Source organism: Ammospiza nelsoni, chromosome 5 (genome assembly GCF_027579445.1).
Source record: "Ammospiza nelsoni isolate bAmmNel1 chromosome 5, bAmmNel1.pri, whole genome shotgun sequence".
In the NCBI taxonomy this organism is placed as follows: domain Eukaryota; kingdom Metazoa; phylum Chordata; class Aves; order Passeriformes; family Passerellidae; genus Ammospiza; species Ammospiza nelsoni.
In genome coordinates, this window is record NC_080637.1 from 68394522 (window position 1) to 68417628 (window position 23107).

Below are 23107 nucleotides of genomic sequence, written 5' to 3' on the forward strand. Positions count from 1 at the left end.
CTCCAGTGCCTCCAGCTCGACTTGAGGTGGAGATTCCTCTGCTCATTCTCTGTAAAGACACTCCCAGCTGTACTGTGGTACCCTGCCCAGGAAAATCTCTGTTCCTGTTTCCAAGGCTGTGGCTGACACAGCCTGGGTACCAGGGAGTGCTCTCCCTGTTTCCTGGGGGAAGGAGCCCACATTGCAGGACAGTACCTTTGCGCCTCAGCACCAGCTTGTTGAACAGGTCTGACATCAAATCTCCACCTTGTCCCGTAGCTCTCACTGAAACAGAGCAGAACGAGTCAGTGAAGAAAGATTAGTCTGAGCTAAGCACTATGGCAAAAGCATTTCCCTGCAATACTGCCTTCAGATTAAAGAAAAAACTCCAAACTTCTAATTTTGTATGACGCCCCAAAACTACAGTTCATTTTCAGGTCAGGAAAACACTAGGCACTGCTAGCAGGGTTAATGGCATCTCCTGGGGAAAACCAAGAGTGGAATTCATTGAGGAATGAATTGAATGAATCCATTGAGTGGAATTCACCTCAGCCAAGGTGTTTAAACTGGTTCAGCCCTGTCCCCCAGGGTTTCATTTGTGTGCCTGGTCGTGTGCATCACACATGAAACTTCCCCACAAGCCCTGGGACAGATGCCCTTTGGGCCAGTGGGGTTTAGCAACTTCACAGAGCTCTGGCTGAGTGGTGAACACCTGAGACCTCCATCAGCCTGTGAGGAGACAACTCCTTTCTGCTCTGTGAGTTCACTGTGCTCCTGCCTTGCCTGCCTACTCCCAGACCCAACACCTCCCCGCCTGGAGAATGAGAAGAAGTTCTGCCAAAGAGTCTCAGCACCTTGTTCTTGTTCCTTCTGCTTCTTTTTCTCCAGCTTCCTCTCCTTGACGCTGCGAAGGTTGGCTTTCCCAATGCCCCCGGCCTGGCGGATGGACTCCAAGAGACTGGCACGGCCAGTGGAGGGGTTCACCACCTCCTTTGGGGCTCCTTGGACTGAAGCTGCAGGGACAGGAAGGACAGACAGCATCAGGGTCAGTGCATCAGCTACAGGCCCAGCCAAATTCCCACGGCAAGGGCTACTCCAGTACCTTGACAGCATCTCGTCCCACTGCACATCCTCCCCTGCTGGAAGGCTGGGAAGGCCCCCAAGGACACAGGTGAAGGGAAGGAGGCTGTGCAGCTGTGGAGGAGCCCAGCCCTTACCTGCAGGCACTGTGCTGCTGCTCTCCTCACTCCCTGCCTGAGCTGCTTCCAAGGGTGCCGTGGGCTGGGGCAGGGGCGGTGGAGGAGGCACCGGAGTTGGCACAACAGGAGGCGGAGGGGGAGGTGGAGGGGGAGGAGGTGGCAAGAGCTTAGCGTCTTGGAGATCTGAAATATTAAAGAAATTGTATCTGAAGAGTCCCAGTCTCAGCTCAGAGCTTCACACACCTCAGCAGCAACAGATCAGAGTCGTCAGCACCTGCAGCAGAGCACTCCTGCCCTGTGCACTATCTCTTAACAGCAGGCAGGGCCAAGGCAAGAGTCTGAGATTCCCCTACTCTCCCTCCCCAGCTGCATCCCAGTTGCACAAGGGCATCCCACCAGGCTGACACATACACTGTGCTCTCTCCTCCCCAGCTATGCAGAGAGAGGGGGAGGGAGGTAAAGGAGCTGCAGTCAGGCCAGAACTTGAGCAGGCTGCAGCTTTCCCTCAGGCCTAAACCAGAAGTGCAACATCCATCATCCATTTTAAAATTTCTACCAAGGGACTTTCTGCCTCATCTCCACTTTCTAGCAATCCCTGCCTTCCTCCTTCATGGGGTCCTGGGATCAGAGATTGAAAATACCTGGTTGCAAAGGCTCCACAGACTCGGTGTTGAAAGTGGGCAGCTCTGGAATTGCACTGCTGGGGGCAGAGGGTGCAATGCCAGGGCCCAGGTCAGCGCTGTACATGAGGTCTGCAGCAATGCCAGGCAGGTCTGGCAGGTAGGAGGGCACATCAATCTCAGGGACCTGGCCCAGATCTGGCACATAGAAGTAATTTTCAGCGACCTAAAGAAACCCAGAGCAACAAGGTAAGGCAGTGACTATGTGCTTGCTGCAAACAGGGGCACTGCAGGGAACAATCTGAGCACCAGCCAGAGCTGGGCTGGTGTTCCTTGGTACATCAGCTACCCCTACACCTCTGTGCTCAGAGATTACCTCCTGCAGGCCAGGCTTGGGGAAGGCAGACTGCAGGAGGAGGAAGGGCAGAACCCTTCTTATTTTCACAGTAACAAGTGAACTCTGAAGGGTTCACACACTAACTGCTGCAGCCTAAATAAACCAGTCCCTTCTCCTCCAGAAGAGGATGGTGTCTGAACCATTCCAAAGATTAAAATGCACAACCCAGTAGTTACAGGGGTTTGCTTTTGTGTTTAACACACAGGCAACACAGTAGTGAATGGTGCACGGTGAATAAAGAGTTCACTATATACATTATATCATTATATACATTATATCCTCCACTCCAACATGATGAGCAAATGATTACCAGGCTCCTTTTCCCAGTCCCAGCAAAGATGGTACACCCCATCTATGGCCTTTATAAAGTGTCAGGTACCAGTCACATGTTGGGGCAGCTGGTTTGGTGCACCGCCTGCCCCATGTGTACAGCAAGCACAGCCCTTTGCTCAGTCTGGCTGGCCCTTCTGTTTGCACCAGTGGGCACCCCTTCCCAGCAGGAATGATGAGGGCCCCACTTCACCCCAGGGACCTTCTAGCAGTGGAACGTCACCCTCAGACTCTGAGGCTCAGGAGGTGGCACAAGGGAGCTGACATCCCATCCCATTACTCTCCTTTCACCACTCAACAAAGGCTTGAGCAGAGAGAAATGCCTGCCAAGTGTGAGGCTTCTGTCTCACTCATCAAGCTCACACCAGGACCTCAAGCACAAAACCAGGCAAGGTCCTTCTGATAAATGAATACTCTGCAGCCCTGTAAGGGGCTTTTGTCCTACCTGCTCACCACCCTATCAAAGTCCTTTCTTTTCAGAGAGCTGAGCACAACCCTCTGGAATGTAAGCAGCTGCCTCTCACCTGTCGGTCTAGCTGTCCCCTTTTGGTGATAGAGAGAGGTGCATCAAAGAGCTTCTCTTCTGTCTCTGTTTCTAAAGCCACATGGGTCTTGGTCACTGCTCCAGCCAGGGGATCCAGGAACACATACTTCTTGTACCTAAGGGCAGAAAACAAGTATTTTAGTGAGAGCCAAGGCCAGAAGAAACAGTGTACACAAGAGGGCCTTGGAGGCAGAGACTTGACTTCACTCATTAAGATGGAACATGTTGGGCCTCCCAGCTTCCTTCTTTTAGCTCCATTTTCCTGCCTTTTCCCTCCACAACCAGGAGGCAAGCAGCTCCCCACCCTGCCAGTGCAGCCTCCAGACTAATTCTACAGCAAAGCCCCACTGAAGTGCCACCAGGACCAAGCTCTCCCCTTTTCACCACCTGGCCTGAAACCATCCTACAGCCTGCAGCAGGACACCAGTGATTTTTCACTCAGGGCCCAGGAGGACAGACAAAAAGGAGAAATGATCCATAGCTCAGGAGAAGAAAGACAAGCTCCAGCAGCTGAAAGCTCAAGAAGAGCTTAAAGTAGTTCTTCAATAAGAGCAGAAAGAAGAACCATGATGTGAGTGGAAAAGAGAACTGCAGTGAGGGAGGTGGTGGAGACATTAAAGCAGCAAAAGCAATAAAGTAATGCTGTGAGGAGTTGTCAGGAGAAGCAGCAGTGCCTAAGCTGGCACACAGGGCAGAGAAGGGCAGGCATATCTCAAGGCTGGAAAGAAATCAGATGTACAGCAGGATGAACTAAGCAAAAGAAAGTGCAAAGTTGGGTTGAATCAGATGAGTAGAGGATCAGGTATGGACAAACTGACTGCTTCCACCCAAGGCAAAGAGCAGGGAAGGTTTCCAGCTGGAAGCCAGCAGAGAGGTATCAAACCCTGTCCTATCAAGAGCCTGATAGGTAACAGCCCCAGGAAAGCAAGCAGTCACTGCAATGCCTGAGGAAGGGAAAGCTCCTCTGAGGACAAGCAGGGGCAGGTGAGCAGCACAGCACTGCTCCAGCTCTCACAGGTTCTCGGTGGTATTGAAGAGTAGCAGGGAGCTGAGGGAGCTGATGTTCCTGGGAAGGCTGCCCAGGCCTTCTTCTGCATCATCCTCCTGGTGAATTTTGGTGCTCACGCACACAGGAAAATACTTGAGCTTTTCCTGCAAGAAGACAGATAAAAGGTGGTAAGACACTAGAACCATGGCTGCTGAGGCAGCTCTCCCCAGCCACCACACCCCACACTGCTGGATGCACTTCATGGTCTGGGAACCCTGCTGCTCCCTCTCTATCTCCCTTTGAGCTAGGAAGTACAATGCAACCACTCAATCATGACAAGTGTTGGCAGCTCAGACTGGCAGCAAGTGCTTTTGGTGCTTGGATGGGTCATGCTGAACACACTCTGGCAAGTATCCACCAGAGTAAAACCACCTCCCTGGCTCTGTAGTCAGAGGCAGGGATCAAGCACCACAGCCTAAAAGGCTTTTGTTACAGTGTCTCCAATTATGACACATTTTCAGGCAGGTAGAGTTCCCCACACCTCTCTATTACCTCCTCTCTGTTGCCTTCACTTGATGTTTTAAGAGCTGTGATTGCACAGGTGGGGTAGGCAGGAAGGCAAAGGAAAAAGAGGTTAGGAAAGAACAGAGTGCCTGCACTAGGCAAGAGATCAGGCAGAAAGGAGTGCACAGGCTGGAACGTGTGCCAGATGGTTTTGCAAAGCCTGAGGGATTTGCAGGAGTTTTCAACTCTAATGAACCGAAATCTTCCCTCTCTCAGTTCTAAAACTTCATGCATAATATATAGAGCTCCCTTTCGAAAAGGACTTATTACATCTGAGCTGCCTGACTTTTATAGAGCACAGGGGTTGCCATCCCACATCAGAGCAGTGCTTCAGCTGGCGTGACAGTGCCCGCTGCCACATGCTCTGGGGATGAAGCTCAGTGCCCACAGCACTCTGCTCCAGAGGGAGCAAAGGCATCAGTTCCTGAACAGAGACATTTTGGGATGAACAAACCTCCACCTCAGAGCCCTCTGCAGACCCCTCCTCAGCCCCTTCACAATTCTTTCTTCACAAGAAAGGCAAGCAGCAGCTACAAGGTAGTCAGTGTTCATACCAGGAGAAACCAGAGCACTCTGCCAGGTTAAGTAACTCGCCACACCTGTGGTTTTCTTCTGTCACCACTCCAAATACTGTCCACAGATTCCTACTGCCTCATTGCTTCCAGCATCCCTGCACCACCCCATTCTCTCTCTGAGTCCCTCTCCCCTCCTTGTACTTGTATGGGAGAAATGGACACCACTGGTTTTAAGTTTTAAGACCACATCTAAGGGACACAAGCAGCTCCTGCTGATTGAAATTTCAGTCTTGAATCTGGTAGCCAGAAATCCAAGGAAATGGCTTAGTCACAGTTCAGTTAATCCACTAAGAGTTTATATGATGCTTTGAGACTATAAAATGCTATAAGAAAGAACCTGTAAGGTTTTGATTTAATTCAGGTTCCAACTTGTAAAAAATACATTGAAGTTAACACCTTCTATTTTTTAATGTAAGCAAATAGGCAAAAAAATATAAATTCTTATTTAGAGATTGTAGAAGCAGAGACTCAAAAATGAAAGTTCTTTTGATCATTAATATTCATTTCCCAATGTTTAATTTTTTAAGCATGAGGGAGTACTGACTCTTTTTGCCAGAACTGTTCAGACACACTTAGCCCTCAAGTCATTTATATATCTTTTTTAATTCTCTCTTTTGTATACTTCAGTTAGCACTGGAAGATTGTGCATCACTTTAAGGGTGTAGTGAGAAAATAACCATTTACTTACAAACCTCATCTAAGGAATTTATAAAAGCACTAAGCATGAGTATTCTGAAATGTGAAATATAATCCTTTTAATTTAAATGCCATCAAAGTGCTGGTCTTACTCAAGTACCTAGATAGGCTCTGAAATTTGGAACTTCCACACACTGCCAAAATATCCTGCAACTGTGAATTCCACAAGTTAAGGTGCCATTTAAAAATTAGTTTTCTTATAGGAACATTAAGTTCTTAAGCCAAAGTTTGGCAACATTGACATACTAAAGTCATGGGGGTTGCTTGACAGTTCAAACACCCCAACCTGGGGTCTGGCACCTGGCAGGATCCCACCCCCAAGGACATTTTCAGGCATTTTTCTTCTAAAGAACCTACAGTTAAAAATATTTAAAGTCATTCTGGTTCTTCATTTAATTAAACACAAACCATTACAAATGGAATTGGTGCATGTACCAGAAATCCCAATCCCCCCACACCAATGGAGTGCTGAGGCCAGCTGGGAAAGTATTTCAAGATGAGCAAGTGACAAAAGCCTGGTTTAACCTCCACATGCCTATGGTGGGCTCTGGGAGAGGCAGAATTCACAAGCACCTGCCAAGTTACTCACACTTTTGAAGTCTAGCAAGGTTACTCCAGCAGTGGGTGGTAACTTTTGCCTGGACTCCTTCCCATGTGCAGCACCCAGACACAGCTCCCACCACAAAGGGAAGCCCCACAGAGCTGCAACCAGCTCCCTGCTGAGCCCTGCCTTGCTGCTACCCCTGCAGTGTGCAAAGCAGAGGGATTTCCAGGCTTACCACTAGCACTGTGTTTCTGGCACTCTTACCCATCAGTGCTTACCTTACCTAAACAGCATCCTCTAAACAAATGAGATTTCACTTGCTTGGGATTGAGGGGGCAAGAAGAAAACCCAAGGGGGAAGCATTTAAAATCAACTGCAGACCCACACACATTTCCAACTCAGTTGCTTACCCACCACAGCAAAACCCCTAAAGGCTGAGCACAGGCTGCCACCACTTCCCCTCAGACTGACATCAGCAGAGTTTGCTTTCCTGATGAGGTGCTGTGTGCACGTGGAGTTTAGCAAAGGCCACTGTGCTCACAGCAAAGAGGCTTCTCTTTCATCAGAACTGAAAACAGGCAGTGAGCCCTTGCTGAAAGCCCTGAATAATTGAGGAAAGCCTAAATGCAAACATTAGACTTCTCCCTGTCACATTTCATTACTGCAAGGCTCTGTGCTCAGCTATGGCTGAGAAGGGCCTGTCCCCCTGGAATGTGGTCAGAGCTTGGCCATGCTGAGCCCCACTCAGCACATCAGCCCCTCCATCCTTCACCACTGACAGCAGCATCCCCACCTCACAGAGGAGCTCGTGTGTGTGAGCTTGGCAAGAGTGAACACTGCTGCATGAGGCAGACTCAGCAAAGCCAGAGAAAGACCAACAGTCCCAAAAGAGGATCAAAATATGGGTCACAGGAGGGGAGCAACAAACATCCCCCAGGGCCTGAAACAAAGCCCCTGTGGTGATGGCAGCTTTAGTCACAAAGGGCAGAACATGGCAGTGGTACAGACTGACTGGGACTGGAAGAGATGGCATCCCAGGCACATGGCTGTGGGGAATGGCATGTGCACCATGCCATTTGTGGGATACAGCATTTTAACAGCTGATGTTCTTCTCCATCCCTTCCCTGTGCAAGGGGCTGTACTTCAGCACCAGCCCTTCAGGGTGGGAGCCCATCTCCCCGGCTGCTCCCTGCCTGCCTCTGCTCCCCCCCACTCCAGAGGGATGGGGCCACCAGCCAGACAGACTCACTGGCCCTGGCAGACACCAGCCTGTCCCATGCAGCTCTGCCTGTGCCACTGCCAGGACTGGAAGGAAGCAGGAACCCTGCTCAAGTTTGCCAGCTCTCCATTTGGCCAGCAATGCTGCTTCCTTGGCCTGGCTGAAATATTCATAACTACCTCTCTGTGTGAAGTCTCAACTCCATTAACACTCTGGGAAGTTTAGCATGATAAATTATTCAGTGGCAGCTTTATTTTTGGCCAAGTCACACAAGGATGAGGAAGGAAGTCTCTTTAGGGGTGGAGAGCAGGGAAGTTGTCAAACTGATCCTTAACCTGCTAGGAACAGCACATCTGCTACTCCTGACACAGCACATACACAGCAACTTTTAAACTTTAGGCACAGCAGCTCTTCCTCCTGTTCTCCCAACCCAAGGACAATGCCCAAATGCAATGATTTCCTGGGGCAGAAAAATGCTCTAATGAATGTCTCCTTTTTCTCCTGACACACTCACAAGCCTCCTTACCTTCCCCCTCTCACCAGAAGTTATATCACAGCCTTCAGAAACTATTTCTGAAACAACTCTGAGCTTGATCCCAGCTGCTCACTATGCACAGCCAAAGCCTTGAGCCCAGGCAGCAGCACCCACCAACACCACTGCAGGAAACAGCAGCATTTCAGGAAATGGAACTGCTCCAGACACTTGGCAGTGCACAGCCACCCAGACAAACTCTTGTACTGACATGGCCCTCTCCAACTGGCACCTCCAGAAGCTTCCCAGTCTGACCTCACACCCTGATAGGCCAAATGAAAATATGTTCTACTCCTAGCCTATGTCCCAAAGCCCTGGCCCACTTTATCAAAGAGATTAACAGCCTCCAGGTTCTCTTTGCTTGTCCTTCCCAAGGTCTGTTCTCCTCCTTACCTGCAGAGCTGTTTCATCCAGCATTTGGTGTTTGCTCTGAATCTTGTGTCTTGGCCATTTCTGTTTAGCTGGGTCTTCTGCACCAGCAAAAATTGAACTGTACTCCTGCAGCCGTTCAGGGGCTGGATACTTGGCACTGGAAAACACCTATGGAGAAACAAGGAGGGACTAAAAAACCCCAACAAGTAGGCAATCCTACAAGGCAGAAACACATGGAGAGGAGCAAACATGCAAACTGAGCTGCCAATGGACAGCCTTGGAGTCAACAGGCTCCTAAGGGCTATGTCAACAGACCCAAATATGTATGGACTGCCACTTCTGAAACTGGAATTCCAGAGCTTTTCTCTCTCTATAAAAGGACTAGGAGATCACTGGCAAAAAGGCTTCCACTGGCAGGAAAGGAATTGGAAATACTGTATAAAATGGAGCAAGAATGGGGAAAGAAGGATTTTCACCAGTTTTACATGGCTCAATGGGATTAAGGTACACTAAAGGGAGTTTCTCTGACAGCAGCTTTCATTCAAAGAAGTGTCTATGAGCCCGAACTGAAGGAGTTAGTTAGGCCTAGCTCAGCACATTCTTTTCTCTTTCTCAGGAAGCAGCTGGGACAGAAACCTATAAAGGTTACATAAAGCCTGGAGCTGTGTGGCTCATGGGTCTAAAATTCATCCATTGGCCAATCAGGAATGGGATTCTCACCACAATCCTGCCCAGCAGTAAGGCATGGAGAGGTGAGTGGGCAGCAGCTGCTGAGCACCTTTTCTTCTCCAGAGCTTATATCAGGAGCAAAGAAAGAAGGAAGAGAAGAAGCCATGGAGCCTCCACTGAAGTCCCTACCTTAATAGCCTTCTTGCTGCCCTTTATCTTCTCAATCTTGGCCTGGGCGAGGGTGACTCTCTCCCCAATCGCCCGCAGCTGTGCCCGGCTGGCCTCCACCCGCTGAGAGATCCTAGGAAGGAGGCAAGAACACTTGTTGAGCTGAACAATCAGTGGTTCTTTTCAAAACAGCACTTCCCAGCCCCTCAGAGAAGGCTGTGAATCTCAGGGGAATGGGTTGTTTCACAGTGAAAACAGTGATGGTTGAGCCATGCTTGTATCCACCCTATTGAGAGCTTTAGGTACTCCAACATGAATAGGGTTAATCCATGACTCACAGCATGATGTTCCTGTGGCTGTTTGGGGCACAGAAAGATGGAAAACACAGGGATCATTTAATTATTGCTAAGCAGATCTTAGAGTCAAGGCCTTTTCTGCCTCTCTTCCCACCACAAGGAGCTGGGAGGGGACACAGCCAGGACACCTGATCCCAAGTGACCCAAGGGATGTTCTATACCACATGGCATCATGCTCAGCATATAAACTGGGGAGAAAGTTGGCTGGGGTCCCCTGCTTGGGGACTGACAAGCTTCATCAAGTTGGTGGTGAGCAATTGTTTTATTTGCATCACTTGTCTTTCTTGTGTTGTATTTCTCTCTATTTTTTATTATTTTCCTTTACATCATCATAATTATTATTATATAATTTAACTGTTTTTATCTCAACCCATACCACTAAATCAGCATCAGAATGCTTTGGGATGCTGGGACCAGGCCTCAGCTACAGCTAATGATGGAGTCACCTTCTCAAAGAGGCCTCCTTCCCTATTCATAACCAGCAGATTCTCCCCAGCTACAAGGGTAAAAGCTTGTAAAAGTCTTCTGAACTTTCACCCCAGTTCCACTGGATCATTCTCTGCCTGTGAAAAGCAATCTCAAGCTTTGTCTTTAAATTTCACCAGGAGTCTCTCTTTGCTTTTGAGGAGAGAGCTCTCATGCTCTTTTCCTGCTCTAATTCCCTTCAGTAAAGAATTTGAGATCAGCAGTGATCCATGATTCCCAATTCCAAACTGTACCAAATCCATCTTTTCCAGTATTTTCACTTTGGGTAGCACATTCTCTATTATAGTATAGAAATATAACCCCCCCCTCAATGCAGATAGTGAAAAACAGCAAGAACAAGCAGCCTGTTCTCCTTGTACCGTTCTAAAAAAAAACCCCTCACTTTCTCTAAACTTGAAGTATTTCTGTTTGTTTATAGCCATGCTCTCCTCTTCCTGGAGGCATGAAAAATCCTTCCTTATGCATATGGCATGATAGCACACAGCCTGTTTCTACCTTATTCTGCTTGGAGTGGGAGATGAGCAAAATTGAACCTCATGAGATTCTCCCTCTCAGAATTACTCTCCATTACCCCATTTTATTTTAAACACAGTCTAACAGCTTGTATTTTGTACCAACACTGAGTACAAATCTGTTCATGATTTCCTTCCCACACCCTCCCTCTGCCTCAGTGGAGTAAGTTCATATCAGTTTTACACTTGATAGGTTCTCAGAGTAGTTTCTGTTGTTCCTTTCAGTCTGCATTTCCTAGCACCTGTCTGCAGCAAATTTCATGTGTCACAGGGCTGTCCCATTGCCTCGTTTTGTTCAAGTGTGAGATGCCTCCGAAGGACCTAAATCTTTCCTAACTGCTCTCACCAGCAGATTTTTCCCACCTCACAGTTCACCTCTTTTCTAGAGGTTTCATAATAGTATTGATTGACACTATTTCCAGTACTGCTCTCTAGAGGCATCTGACTATTTTTACTCCCTTCAAAGCTGAAAAAACTGAGTCATTTATTTCTGCTTTGCTGCTCTCCCTCAAATCAATGATGCAATTTTCTCTCTCACCTGAGAGTAGACCTCTCTCCTAGAAGAACTCCACAAAGCTTTCTTGAAGCTCCAAATAAAAGTGAGGTATCAATTGCCTTTTAGCCAGTACCCTGCTGACTTCCAGACACAATTTTCAGCATCTGACAAGGCACATGTTTCTCTCCCAGAAGGAAGTGCTAAGCAAATAGTTATGCAAGCTCAGGTCTGGAAACCAATAAGTGTTCTTCTCCCTTTCACTTCATGAACCTGAGTGGGTCCAGTGAGGCAGTCAAACACCTCCCTCTCCCTTTCCTGCCCCACATTATCCCCAGTGCTTCACCAGGTACCAACCTCTTCCCCTCCCCTCACTCAAAGGAAAAAAAGAGAGGAGACATCCAACCCCACTGCCCACCAAATGCCTGTTCCCAGCATAAGCTGGGAAATTTGTCCAGTGCCAGCTCAGGTGTTTCAAACCATGATGGATTTTCTCTGAGGCACCCTGTACATTCTCCTGTGATCTCCTGCTCAAGGATTTGACAGGCCAAATCCCACTGACCTTATAGGATCTGCAAAAAACCTTCACCTGAGGTGGTACAGATGCCGGCCCACAACACAGAAGGAATACATATCAGTCTACAGATTAATTTATTTGTTGCTGAACAAGGTAACTTTGAAATAAAAATTAAACCCCCTCAGTCCAACCAATCCAAATTCCATGTACAGGCTCCTAGAAGTTCATGACTGTTAGCATGAACAGCTCAAGATACAGCTGTATGTGTTAGTTAGAAAAGATAATATACCATATACCTTACCAGAAAAAATACATGAAGAAACCTCCTCATGTTTGATCAACTATTTCTACTGCTGTGGAAACTGAATTTACTCAAAGGACACAACCAGCTTTTGTAAAGAAAGGGAACAGGAAGGAAGGGATGGAGGGATATGGCCAAGGATTTCAGTGGCAGTGCTGGAGGAAAGGTGGCATTCAGATCTTAATTTCCATTAAAGAGGAGACAAGGACAATTAGGACAAGAGGGATTAAGTGTTAATAAAATGGCCCAATACTGCCTCTCAAAACCACCATGAGCATCTGAACCCAGCCCATGCCTATTTTCTTAGTCATTGCTGTGTTATTTTGCTCTTAGTGCTCTTTTCTGCTTGAGAAACACTTTCAGTTAAATTCAACATGACTTTGGAGTTGCAAAGGAGCAGGAGGCTGCAGCCCCTCCCTTTCAATAGGATGTGCTTCATTGAGGACAAGTGAAAGGTCTGTGAAAAAAGGAGAATACATCACCTACCTTCAAATGCTGGGCATTGAGCCAAATCAACCTTCCCCTCACAGTGTTTTTCTTTGGGGAAGCAATACACATGGCAGATTAAATCTATCTACTGGATTATCTCTTAATCCATACAGACTTTTATTTTTTGATCTAAGCAGATATTAAAGCCAACCTTTCAGCTGCTTTGATTCAAGCTTTCACTTTCTCTTGTCCCTCTGAAATGTTTTTGCCCTCAAGCCCTCTGCACTTCACCCCCAACTTAGCTCTTGTTTCTCCTTTGTCCTAAAATCCTCATCCTGCTGTGTTTAAGCCACTCTCCATTTTACAGGCAATTTTCTCCAACAGCCACAGCAAGTTCCAGGAACACTTCCTCCCAATTCTAGGGAACCTCTTGAGGGCCTCTCTTGCTGGCCCCCTATCCTCTGTCCCATCTGCAACCACAGAGCAGATCTTTCCTCTTACTCTGTTATAACTCCTCTGATAAATCTCACATTCAGGTGCCTACTGAAAGACATCCTCTGCCGTTTCTGTGTATTCATGATGGAAAATTCACTGTTTCCTTACTCCCACAGGAAAAAGATTTGAGGCATTAGGAATCTGGCATCCAGGACACTGGATACTGCCATTATTGCCAGCAGTGCCAGTAATGCTACATTTGTATGCAAGTCTCCAAGCACTTCACAGTGCCAACCAAAAAAAATGGTGATTTTTATCATCTGTATCTGCTAAGGATCAGACAGAAACAGAAAAAAAAGTTTAAAATCAGAGAAGGTTTAAAGATAGGCCAACAGATTCCAAGACTGGTGTCTGAGAAAGAATTCAGCTGCAAGGAAGCATCACAGCAGCCAGAGACCCTTTGCTGTCTGTGTGGAACGTCCATGTCACCCAAAAGAGACAGGGATGACAAAACTTCTGAAATGGCAGAGAGAACAGGCAAGCTGCACACCAAGGTGAACAAGAAAGGTTAGGCAACAGAAGCTGGAGCAAACCTCTCTAGAATACCAAAGAACTTCATTTTCATGTCTGAAGTATAAAAGTAAGTGATCAACCAAGGAGAAAGAACAGTACAGAGTAGAATAAGAAATGAAGTTGCACAGGAGGATAAGGCAGACCAAGTATTAAATTACTTTTTCCTTAAATGAGGACTGTACGTACACACCACAGAAAATCAGGCTTCTCATCACCTCCCAGCCCAAGCTCCAAGCCTTAGAGATAGCAGGGTGATGCTTGGCATTGTTGTTCTAAACTTCAGAGTACATACAGTAAATTTATTCTATAAAACCTTGGCTTCTTGCCTGAAAGTCAAGCTACCTTTTTTTTTTTTTTTTGGCTAAATGACGTACGCTTTTATTAAATTTCTCCCTTACTGCAGGAGGCATGAATAAGAAGGGATTGAGTTTATGGTTGTTGTATTTAATTTTGTTCTCAGACACTCCAAGCAGCTGGTACTGGAGCAGGGTAACAAGGAAAGAAAGTGTCAAAATGAACACTGAGAAGCCCATCCCCACTCCAACTCAGTGCTTCTGCCCCTGCAGCTGGCAACACCTCAGGATCAAGATGGGGAGAGGGAAGGAAAGTCTGCTAAGACACTTATGGTTCACAGTATCCAGGGAAGCATTCAAAATCAGCTCACAAAGCCAATTCACCTCAAAAGTTTGAAAGGCAAAAAGGAAAAATACATACTCTTATGAAGAGCCAAGCACATTCAACCACTCGTCGAAAGATCAACTTGTTTGCTTTCTGCTCTTCTCTCTCCGTATTTAAGCAGTTTTTAAAGTCTTACTTCTTATCTGAGTAAGTGCAATCAGAAACTGTCATCACACACCATCTCTGACAGAAAGAAGTCCCAAGTGAGGCTGTGTAATCAACGTTCCTTCCTCCATTAAGGGTTTGGGTATTATACTAATTAATGTTTATCTCACTCTGATTGCTCCTCGAGCCTGATTTGCAGGTGTTCCAGCATTTGCATATTGCCCTGTTCCTGTGATGCTGAAAGGTCTTGCAGATTGGAGAGTGATCAAGGTTGCCAGGTTATCCTCAGCAGGATCCAGCATATATCACTCTCCACAGGTCATGTTCTCACACAAAAAACATTTCATTTTGATTTTTAATCTCTCATTTCAGAAGGCACTCCCACTACTGTGAATTAAGTTTATGTAAAAACTGGAAACTCAGAATTTTGACCTACCATCACAGGACTTTTCTCTGTCTTCCCCTGCAGCTTGCTCTCCTCCCCAGAAAAGCAGCTTCTCTTTTTTCCTTTGTAGAAAAAGGTCACAAACAAGTTCCTCTTTAACCTTCCAAGCTTTTTACTTGTCTCATACCACTGACTGGTCTGAAAGCAGATGCACTTTTGTTTCTTTAGAAGAAATATATATTAAATAGAAAGTCAGTGTATACTATGCAGAAAATCTCTTTGCAAATAAAGTACACCATTATATTTTTAAACTATACAGGCTACTTTTGGTCAATCTACTTCTCCATTAACAGTGTTGATATACATCTACAGCACAAGTTCTACCATCACAGTGACAACTTTTGGGAAAGATGACTTCAAGAACTCCTAAAAGAAGGAATGGAGAAAATGTTTCTTTTCCAGTACTGCTGGAGTTTCACAGGTGACCTTTTGAGTTCCTCACTGGCAGTGGAATTGCTTCCCAAAGCAGCAGCCACAGGAAGATTCTTGAGATATCATCAGCTGATGATAGTATAGAATCACAGAATCATAGAACAGCTTGGCTTGGAAGTGAGTCAATCACCTTCAGACGATCAAGCTGGTCAGAGCCTTGGCCAACCTGCCCTGACTACTCTGAGCAACCTGTTCTCATCACAGAACATGTCTTCATTATACTTAGTCTGAATCTACCCTCTTAATTTAAAACCAGTACAGACTAAGAAGTTTGCCCTCATCTTTCTTATGAGCCCCTCAGGTACTGACAGGCTGCAATGAGGTCTTCTCCAAGTCATCTCTTCTCCACATCATCTCAACTCTCTCAGCCTTTCCTCAGAGGAGAGGAGTTCTAGTAGCTGATCCTAGTACTGCAACCAGTAGAAGTTACTAGGGAAGTATAGTTTGTTATCTTTAGAGTTTCCACTAATCCTTGAAAAAATTTCTTAAGTATTTACTCACTGAAGCTTAATCTTTTGTAGTAATAGCCTTAAGTGTTTTCAGTTTTGTTCTTCTTTTTTTTAAGCACTTGTCAAAGGAGGGCTAATCCTGTTTGGACAGAATTTTACAAGTCTGTCAAAAATAAATTTTGTTTCCATATTGCTTGAAGTAATAGATCATACTTGGCAGATAGCTTGAGAAGGTGTTTTGGCACCTTGTAACCTTAAATTAATCAACTGTGTGTACACAAAGATTAGGTTTCTCATTCTCCCATCAAAGCTCCATTCTCAGGCTAGCCAAAGATCTTCCTCCCTGTTCCCATTGAAAGGAAAATGTGTATCACCACAGAGTCACAGCACACATAAGCAGTGGAGAAATGCTCAGGTGACCCTGTTGTGAACTATATCTGGGGTAGGGAGAGCTAATGTCTTTAAAAAGATCTGAGATTCCTCTGGATCACTGTGGGTTCCATGTCTGATTCTACACAGACAATATTTCTGTTAGACAGCTCACTCTTATTTGACATTATGCTCCAGTTTCCCTACCAGCAACAGTTACAGCAGGCAGATCAGCCTGTTCTGAAACTTCTGATCTGCGCCCTCTCTCAGGTGGGGCTGCAAGAGAAATACATAAGCCACCAGGCAGAAATACTGTTTCTTCTGAGCTTCACCTGAAGGTAGCAACAGCAGGAGGAGCACTGACCAGCAGCCACCCCAGCCCTTTTAGGCTGTGCCTCACCTGACCAAAGATACATCACCATGATCATGTGGCAGGAATGACATTTGCAGAGCCTTCCTCCCCCCTGGCCAGGCAGTCAGGAAGTTTCTCTTTATTCCTAGCTTCCCCCATACTTTCCAACTGATTTAAATCAGTTTTCTTAAGGTCAGTAGTGCTCAGTTACACAAATGTAACAAAACACAATGAAATTATCATCTCTAAAGGTCTTTCCCTGATGTAAGGCTGAAAATATCAGGAAAGCTGAGCTCCCACTCCTTTATTGGGATGGAGGTTTCTCATACTGTGACAGCACACAGCACAAACACTGCTCTCAGTCTGCTCATCTCACCAAAACAAGTCATTGTCATCAAGAATAAGAATGCTGAGCAAAACATGCCTGCCTCCAGAGCAGAAAATGATTCCTGGTGATAGCAGTTCCCATTCTCACTGTTCTCCAAGAAAAGCACTGCTTTTCTTTGCATTTAATCAAACATCCTCAGAACTTCATAGCTTTTCACCCAAAGATCTCCAAGCAATTTCCAAGTGTTAATTAAGTCTTGGTTGTTTGTGAAACCAAGAGTGGAATCATTTGTTCCCTGGAACAAAAAAAAACCTAGGCAAATTCACAGTACAGTCTCAGCAGATCAGATTTTCAGTCCATTATTCACTAACTCAAACAATTTTGCATTAATTCACAGGACTTAACACATATTTTTCAGTAGCTGCCTAATTTTCCATTTTACTGAGTTTAGGGCCACTTGTGCAGGTTCATCTGCCCTTTTCAATGTCTTGCCATTGCCAAATCCACCCCACTGTGGCTCACCAGAATAAACTACAGCCAGCAAGCACTGACACAAAATACTGACAATTCTCTCACCACCACCATTTCTTTCTTGTGATCCAAAATGCAGCCTTTACCCACATTTAAGACAAATGTTTACAAGTAAAGGTTTTTGCATTCACTTGAAATTTTCTCCACTTCCAAGCAGCTGATGGCAATCACATGAAATTTTACTTGCAGGTCACAAGTAGAACCCTTCAGTCTCCTTTTCAATAAAATGTATCTAAAAGCTGTCATTTACAAGCTAGTGCTTACTCTATAAAAACTGCTGTCCTGCACAACTGGACTTGAATATTCAGAAGGAAAGCCCAACCAAGAGAAAGGACTTGCTACCATAAAATGTCTGTTTAAAGACAACTACACTTCATGTTTTCTCAGAACTCTTACTTCCTTTCTGACTTTGATCCCATAATAAGGGTCTGCCTCTGTGGTCTTCCCTCACTGTGCTGATATGTTGAAGTTGTAATCACACACTTGGTAAATGACCAAACTGGCTTTCGAAGCATGACTTGGAGCATCCAGATCATTATTCTGTTTTGCACTCAGCAATATGTTTCTGCTTATCATATTGCAGTGATCCCTGTACTTTTCAAGAGCTTACATCTCAGTGAAAATTCTATTTCTTTGCACTCACTGCTTCTACTCAGCAACAATCCTCTTCAACATCCTGCCAGAACTAGTGTGGATTCCCAAGATCCACCCAAAATTTTGCTACAATTAAGACAGTCCAACTTCATAAGATAGACTTTCTCAGAAACAGTTACTTGCCCTTTGCCAGTAACAAAATTTCCGAGCTAATTTCGCTTTTCCCTTTCTTACCTTTGCTTTCAAAGTGAATTTCTTCAATAGATCTTCTTTCCAAACAGGCCTCCTTCTCTTAAAGGAAAGATTTCTTCACATATTTTTTGCAACTGAAGTTTATTTAATAATATTTACTCTTCAGAAACAGAGGTGTTTAGTGTTACTTCTTCATTTTCCTACAATCAATTGCAGTCACACTCAAATCTCAAAAGTCACCTTCTGTGATATGCCCATCAACAAGCTAATTTGAGTGTGCTTCTTTAACAAATCAGAACAACTCTTTATGACACCTTATCCATCTAACACCCTTCCTAAGTGATTACAGCACTTTCTTACTTTCTTGAGGCATTTCTAGTTACTCTTCCACCAAAAACTTTGAGCCACAGGCAGAGATGCTCCTTACAGCATCAAAAAGCAGAGATCTCTCTGCTTGCACTGACAGCTGCTCTGTATTTCAATGAAACAGTCTGAGGCACATCAGTGATCAGACACCTTTAGAATTGGTCTAGACACATGATATCATTTTCCCCCATTGTCATTTTAAAAATCATCTTTCCCATGCACTAACTCACAATTAGTCATTAAGAATGGAAACACTATCCTCACAGTAATACCAGAACAAATTCATACAGTGTGCCTTCCAAACCTCCTTCCCCAGCCCAAAACTGCCAGAAGTGTAAATTCATACACTTGAATAGCTTAAATCCAGGATGTCACTCTCAAAAGCAATTGCTGAAGCAAAACCAAACTAGCCAGTCACTGGGACAAAACAACAGAGAGAACTGCACTGTGGAGACACCATGAACTTCCTTGATTTTTGGTACTGTACTACTGGAATGTTATATTTATATATGTGTATATATGTTGGAATGTTATATATATATGGTCACAGATAACCAGAAGGCAATTCCTACTGCACTCAGAGCAGAAATGCAACAGCTTTACCTCCTCTTCTAAAAGGAATGTTTGTTATGCCTCTTAGGCCCATCAAGCATGTTTTCAGATTCAGCTTTGCTGGTCAATCTAAAACAAGAGTCCTAGAAGTAAATTAAAATGCAAATACCTGGTTTTATAATGCACATTAATCCGGAATAAGGATCATGTTCTTGGATGAATTAAGAAAGGAATCCAATTCACCATGCTGTGCCAGGGAGAGTAGGGGATAAAAATTATTAATGGCACAGCATGATGAATTCCTTCAATAAAATGTTTGTCTGGTGGATTTAGAGGAAGGGATGAAAGTTTCTGGAACCTGAATTAAAGAATTTGGATGGTATAGTGTGTTAAAGAGAAACCCCAGGTGGGTAATTTAGGTTCTGGAAGATGTAGGTGGAAGAAAATCAGAAACTCCTTCATTAGCACCTACAAATAGGTCTCCTGTCTCCAAAAGCACTGCTCTGTCTCTGCTGTCAGTTGCATTTACACCTAAACCCTCACAGCCTTCCCCATTTTCAAAACCCAACAGCACCACAGCCAGACAGAAAGAAGCACCATGGAAAGGGAATTTAATGCACCAGTCATGTGTGAAGAACAGACCTTTGGCACTGCTGTTCCTCCCCCAACTCTCCCCTCAGTGTGCACACCCCCACAGAATGAGCCTGTAATACACATTTCAAGCCACTCAGTGTTATTTTCCAGACAGTTTTCTCCATGCTGGATCCCTAATGGAAGTCATGCCTGTAAAACAAAATTACTTGTTTGAATCTCTTCCTCCAGGGCTGACTGAGTACACAAAAGCCATCCATAGGAACAGAAAATTACTCCAGCATATGTGAATCTCCAGGGTCTGGAGTTGGTTGAGAAGGTAGAGTATCACTTTGTGAAATAAAGGAATAACATGACAGATGTTACTGTATCAAGAATAGTGGGAGTGGGAGAATCCAGCAATATTGCCAAAACCATGGGCTAAGAAATAAGGGAACACTTTATCACGTGCTTCTCCTTGCCTATTTTCAGAGAGTAACAGCCATTTGCAGTCAGGGACTGAGGGGTAAAGGAATTACTCTCTGCATGGGGAAGTTCATAAGATCTTTGCCAAAACCCTTTTAATTAACAGAGACTTACTGCTGGACAAAATTAGCTCACAGGAACTTGAAGGCTGCTACTCAATATTGAATTTTCTCCAACAAGGAACAGAGTACAAACAAGAGACTTCCCTGTCAGCATTCAAAAAAAAATGCCATGAACTAAAATAAATCAACAATTCATGTACTGAAATTACCTTAGTTTCTCCTCACTGTTTGCCTTTCCTATTGCCCATGCCATCTGTTTTAAAGCAAACTGTCTCATATTTCCACAAGATATTCCACTACTGCTGTAAGAATAGAAAGAATCTTCTCAAGAGCTCCTTAAAGTCTGAAATTGTTGTGTGCCTCCTTTTGCTTGGCAGGTTTGAGACTAATTCCAGAAGTAGAACACCTCTCCTGCAGTTTGGCACAGGTCAGATTCCAGAAGATCTTAAGTTTAAGGATTTTAGCAGCATCCAGAAAGAGTTGTGACCTTGTCTCTTGCAGAACAGTCACACTCCCTTTGCCTCTTTCTGGGGGTGTGGGATGCCTGCTAGTGCCAGCTGTTGCCAGCCTCCAAAGCATGCTGATCACACCTCTGTGTCACCTCCTAAAGTCTTCTTTCCACAGTCTAGGAACTTTCTGAAGCTACATCCTCACAAGCTGTCAAAGTTATCTTCCAGAGGATCATGGCAGCCATAACAAATGAAAGGTGCCTTACAAAGTGTGTGCTACACTTAAAAGGAAAATAAATCCACGTTACTTGGACACCTATCTACAAGAACAACAACTAGCTGCAGGCAAAATGTCCCTGTTCTCCATTTCCTCATGTCTGCAGGAGACTCCATTCACTCTTTACTCACTGCTGCTGCTTTATCTTCCTGGCAGCAAACAACTGCTCCTACAGCCTCTCAGGAGAGGGACCTGAAACAAAACTAGACCTGGCATCCTCTTTCAGATGACCTCTGGGACAACTCCAAAGTACCATGAGGCACCTTGTTGTTAAACAAGAGCCATAACACTCCCCAATTACCTGGAGAAAAATGGATTCCCTGTGCTGCAGTGTGTCTCTTGGTGCAAACTCACCTGCACGGTGAGCCATCCCAGTGGACAGCTCTGTTCCTAGAAAATCAACCCTTGCAGCCAGCAGAGGAACACACACAGAGCAGTGTCCAAGCTCCAGGCTGCATCCCAGAGCCCCAGTGCACAACAAAGCACAGCACAGCTTGCAGCAAGACCCTTCCTGGCAAGTTTCCATTCCACAGACCTCCTAAATTAAACACATTTACACTGATGTACTAATCCCCACTTCCATTACTGATGATCATGACTAATCAGAGTAGCAAGTTTAAAACAAGGAGGTCCTTAAAACACACAAATGTACCTCATGATTAAGATTTTGTTGGTATTTTCAATTTCAGAACTACTCACATCTCAGCTCTGCTCCTGTCATTAACATCCCTGAAGGCTCTGCAGCCCAGCCACCTACTCCTTACCTTCCTTATCACAGCCTTACCAGATTTCTTCCCCACCCCAAAGAACATTTCCACAGTGCTTCTGTTTTCCAGCTATGGTTTTCAGAATGCAGCTCTCATTTAAACTTTTGCTTAATATTAAAGCCCTTTTCAAATATGTAATATGAAATTAGTTGGAATCCAGCTGGGGAGGAAACAGGATACAGTGGTTTAGCAAAGTATTATTCCAGACAAGCAAAAGACACTGAATAAAGATTTTAAAGAATAACAACCAGAAATTTTAAATAAATAAAACAAAACAAAAAACAAAACAAAACAAAAAGTATAAGGATGGGATATTTTGTATACAGGACAACTTGGGGCTGGATTACAGGCAAATTCTGGACCTTGATAACATCCTTCCAATCCCAAGCAATTGATTTCTTTCTACTACTGTAACACTTCATGAGATAACCTGCAAAATCAACTTTCCACACATCTATTACTCAAAAGTGAACACTTTGAATAGCAAATGGCCAATATTAGAGATTATTAACATTTCCTGCCAACCCAAACTCCTCAGAAACTGAGAAATGCTGAAGGACAAGCCTACCTAACTAGGAGGGAATATCAGGAAATCTAAACTCATCACTTATTTTAAGCACTTATTCCAAGAACATTTCTGTAAAATACTCCAAAGCACATGATTCCAACACAATCTCCCAGAAAATATTAATGAGAAAAACTCATTAAATAGATGAGAAAGCTAGAAATTGATAGAAAATAGATGAAAGACTACTGTTAATTTACAGTTTAAACTGGTCATCCCAGCTCCTGTGACCTATATCAAAAACCCTTCCTAAAAACCCAGAAGTTAAATTCAAACAGATATTATGTCAGATTGGCTATGTTAGAATATTTATGTTTTAAGCAATATTAATATCTAAGTAACTACATGCAGTGAATCTGATTTTTACTGCAGCTTCCACAACAGATTCATGGCTTGGATTCAGTTAACACACACAAGCTTAAAACTTCCATTACTTCAAAGCATAAAGTTGGGAAGGACATGCAGCCTCTTGGTCTTGTCACAGCACTGGTATCAGCCCCAAGAGGACAGGACTTCCTCAGAGGAAGGCACTGCTGGACAGCACTGCCCTAAGACATCAATCTCCATTGCACAGCAACCAAAGCTTTGATGCTGCCCATGTGAAAAAAGGCAGGTGGGTCTCTGCTGCTGAGAGTTAGGGATATGATGGAGAGGGATGCTGGGCTGGTATATCCTGCTCTAAGTGATTCCTGATTCAATCCAGGACTGTTCTCCAAGGCTGGGGATGCTCTAGGTCTCAGCCATAGCTTACCTGAGGTTTTGCACCCACACATCCCTTGACTGTCTATGAACTACTGAACTCTGCAGTGTCATTCACCAGGTACCTTGCCAGAGTTAACAGCAAGTAAACTTCTTTGAGAATGATGGGAAGAAGAGTTGGCAGAGACTTGTCACATGGGTTATTTTCCAAGTTGCCCAAAAAGAGGGGAAGTGGAGGAAAGCTCCCTGTATGTTCTTCTAATTCCCTAAATGGAAAGGTATCTATCTTCCTTGTGTCATTTCAACATGTTCATTTGAAGATTTCATACTCGATTATCATG

The 23107-nt window shown here is 44.7% G+C and overlaps 1 protein-coding gene across 3 annotated transcripts in view; it reads right to left on the reverse strand.

Moving 5' to 3' along the window:
* Window positions 1-23107, reverse strand: part of WASHC1 (WASH complex subunit 1) — a 37817-nt gene that overhangs the window by 1518 nt on the left and 13192 nt on the right. For all 3 annotated transcript variants that reach the window (XM_059472405.1, XM_059472407.1, XM_059472404.1), the window contains 8 exons: window positions 9418-9529; window positions 8581-8727; window positions 4085-4221; window positions 3050-3185; window positions 1820-2024; window positions 1197-1361; window positions 834-992; window positions 196-264 (listed from right to left, as the gene is read on the reverse strand). In XM_059472405.1, coding sequence (XP_059328388.1) covers window positions 196-264; window positions 834-992; window positions 1197-1361; window positions 1820-2024; window positions 3050-3185; window positions 4085-4221; window positions 8581-8727; window positions 9418-9529 — 1130 coding nt within the window. The remainder of the gene's footprint in view (window positions 1-195; window positions 265-833; window positions 993-1196; window positions 1362-1819; window positions 2025-3049; window positions 3186-4084; window positions 4222-8580; window positions 8728-9417; window positions 9530-23107) is intronic.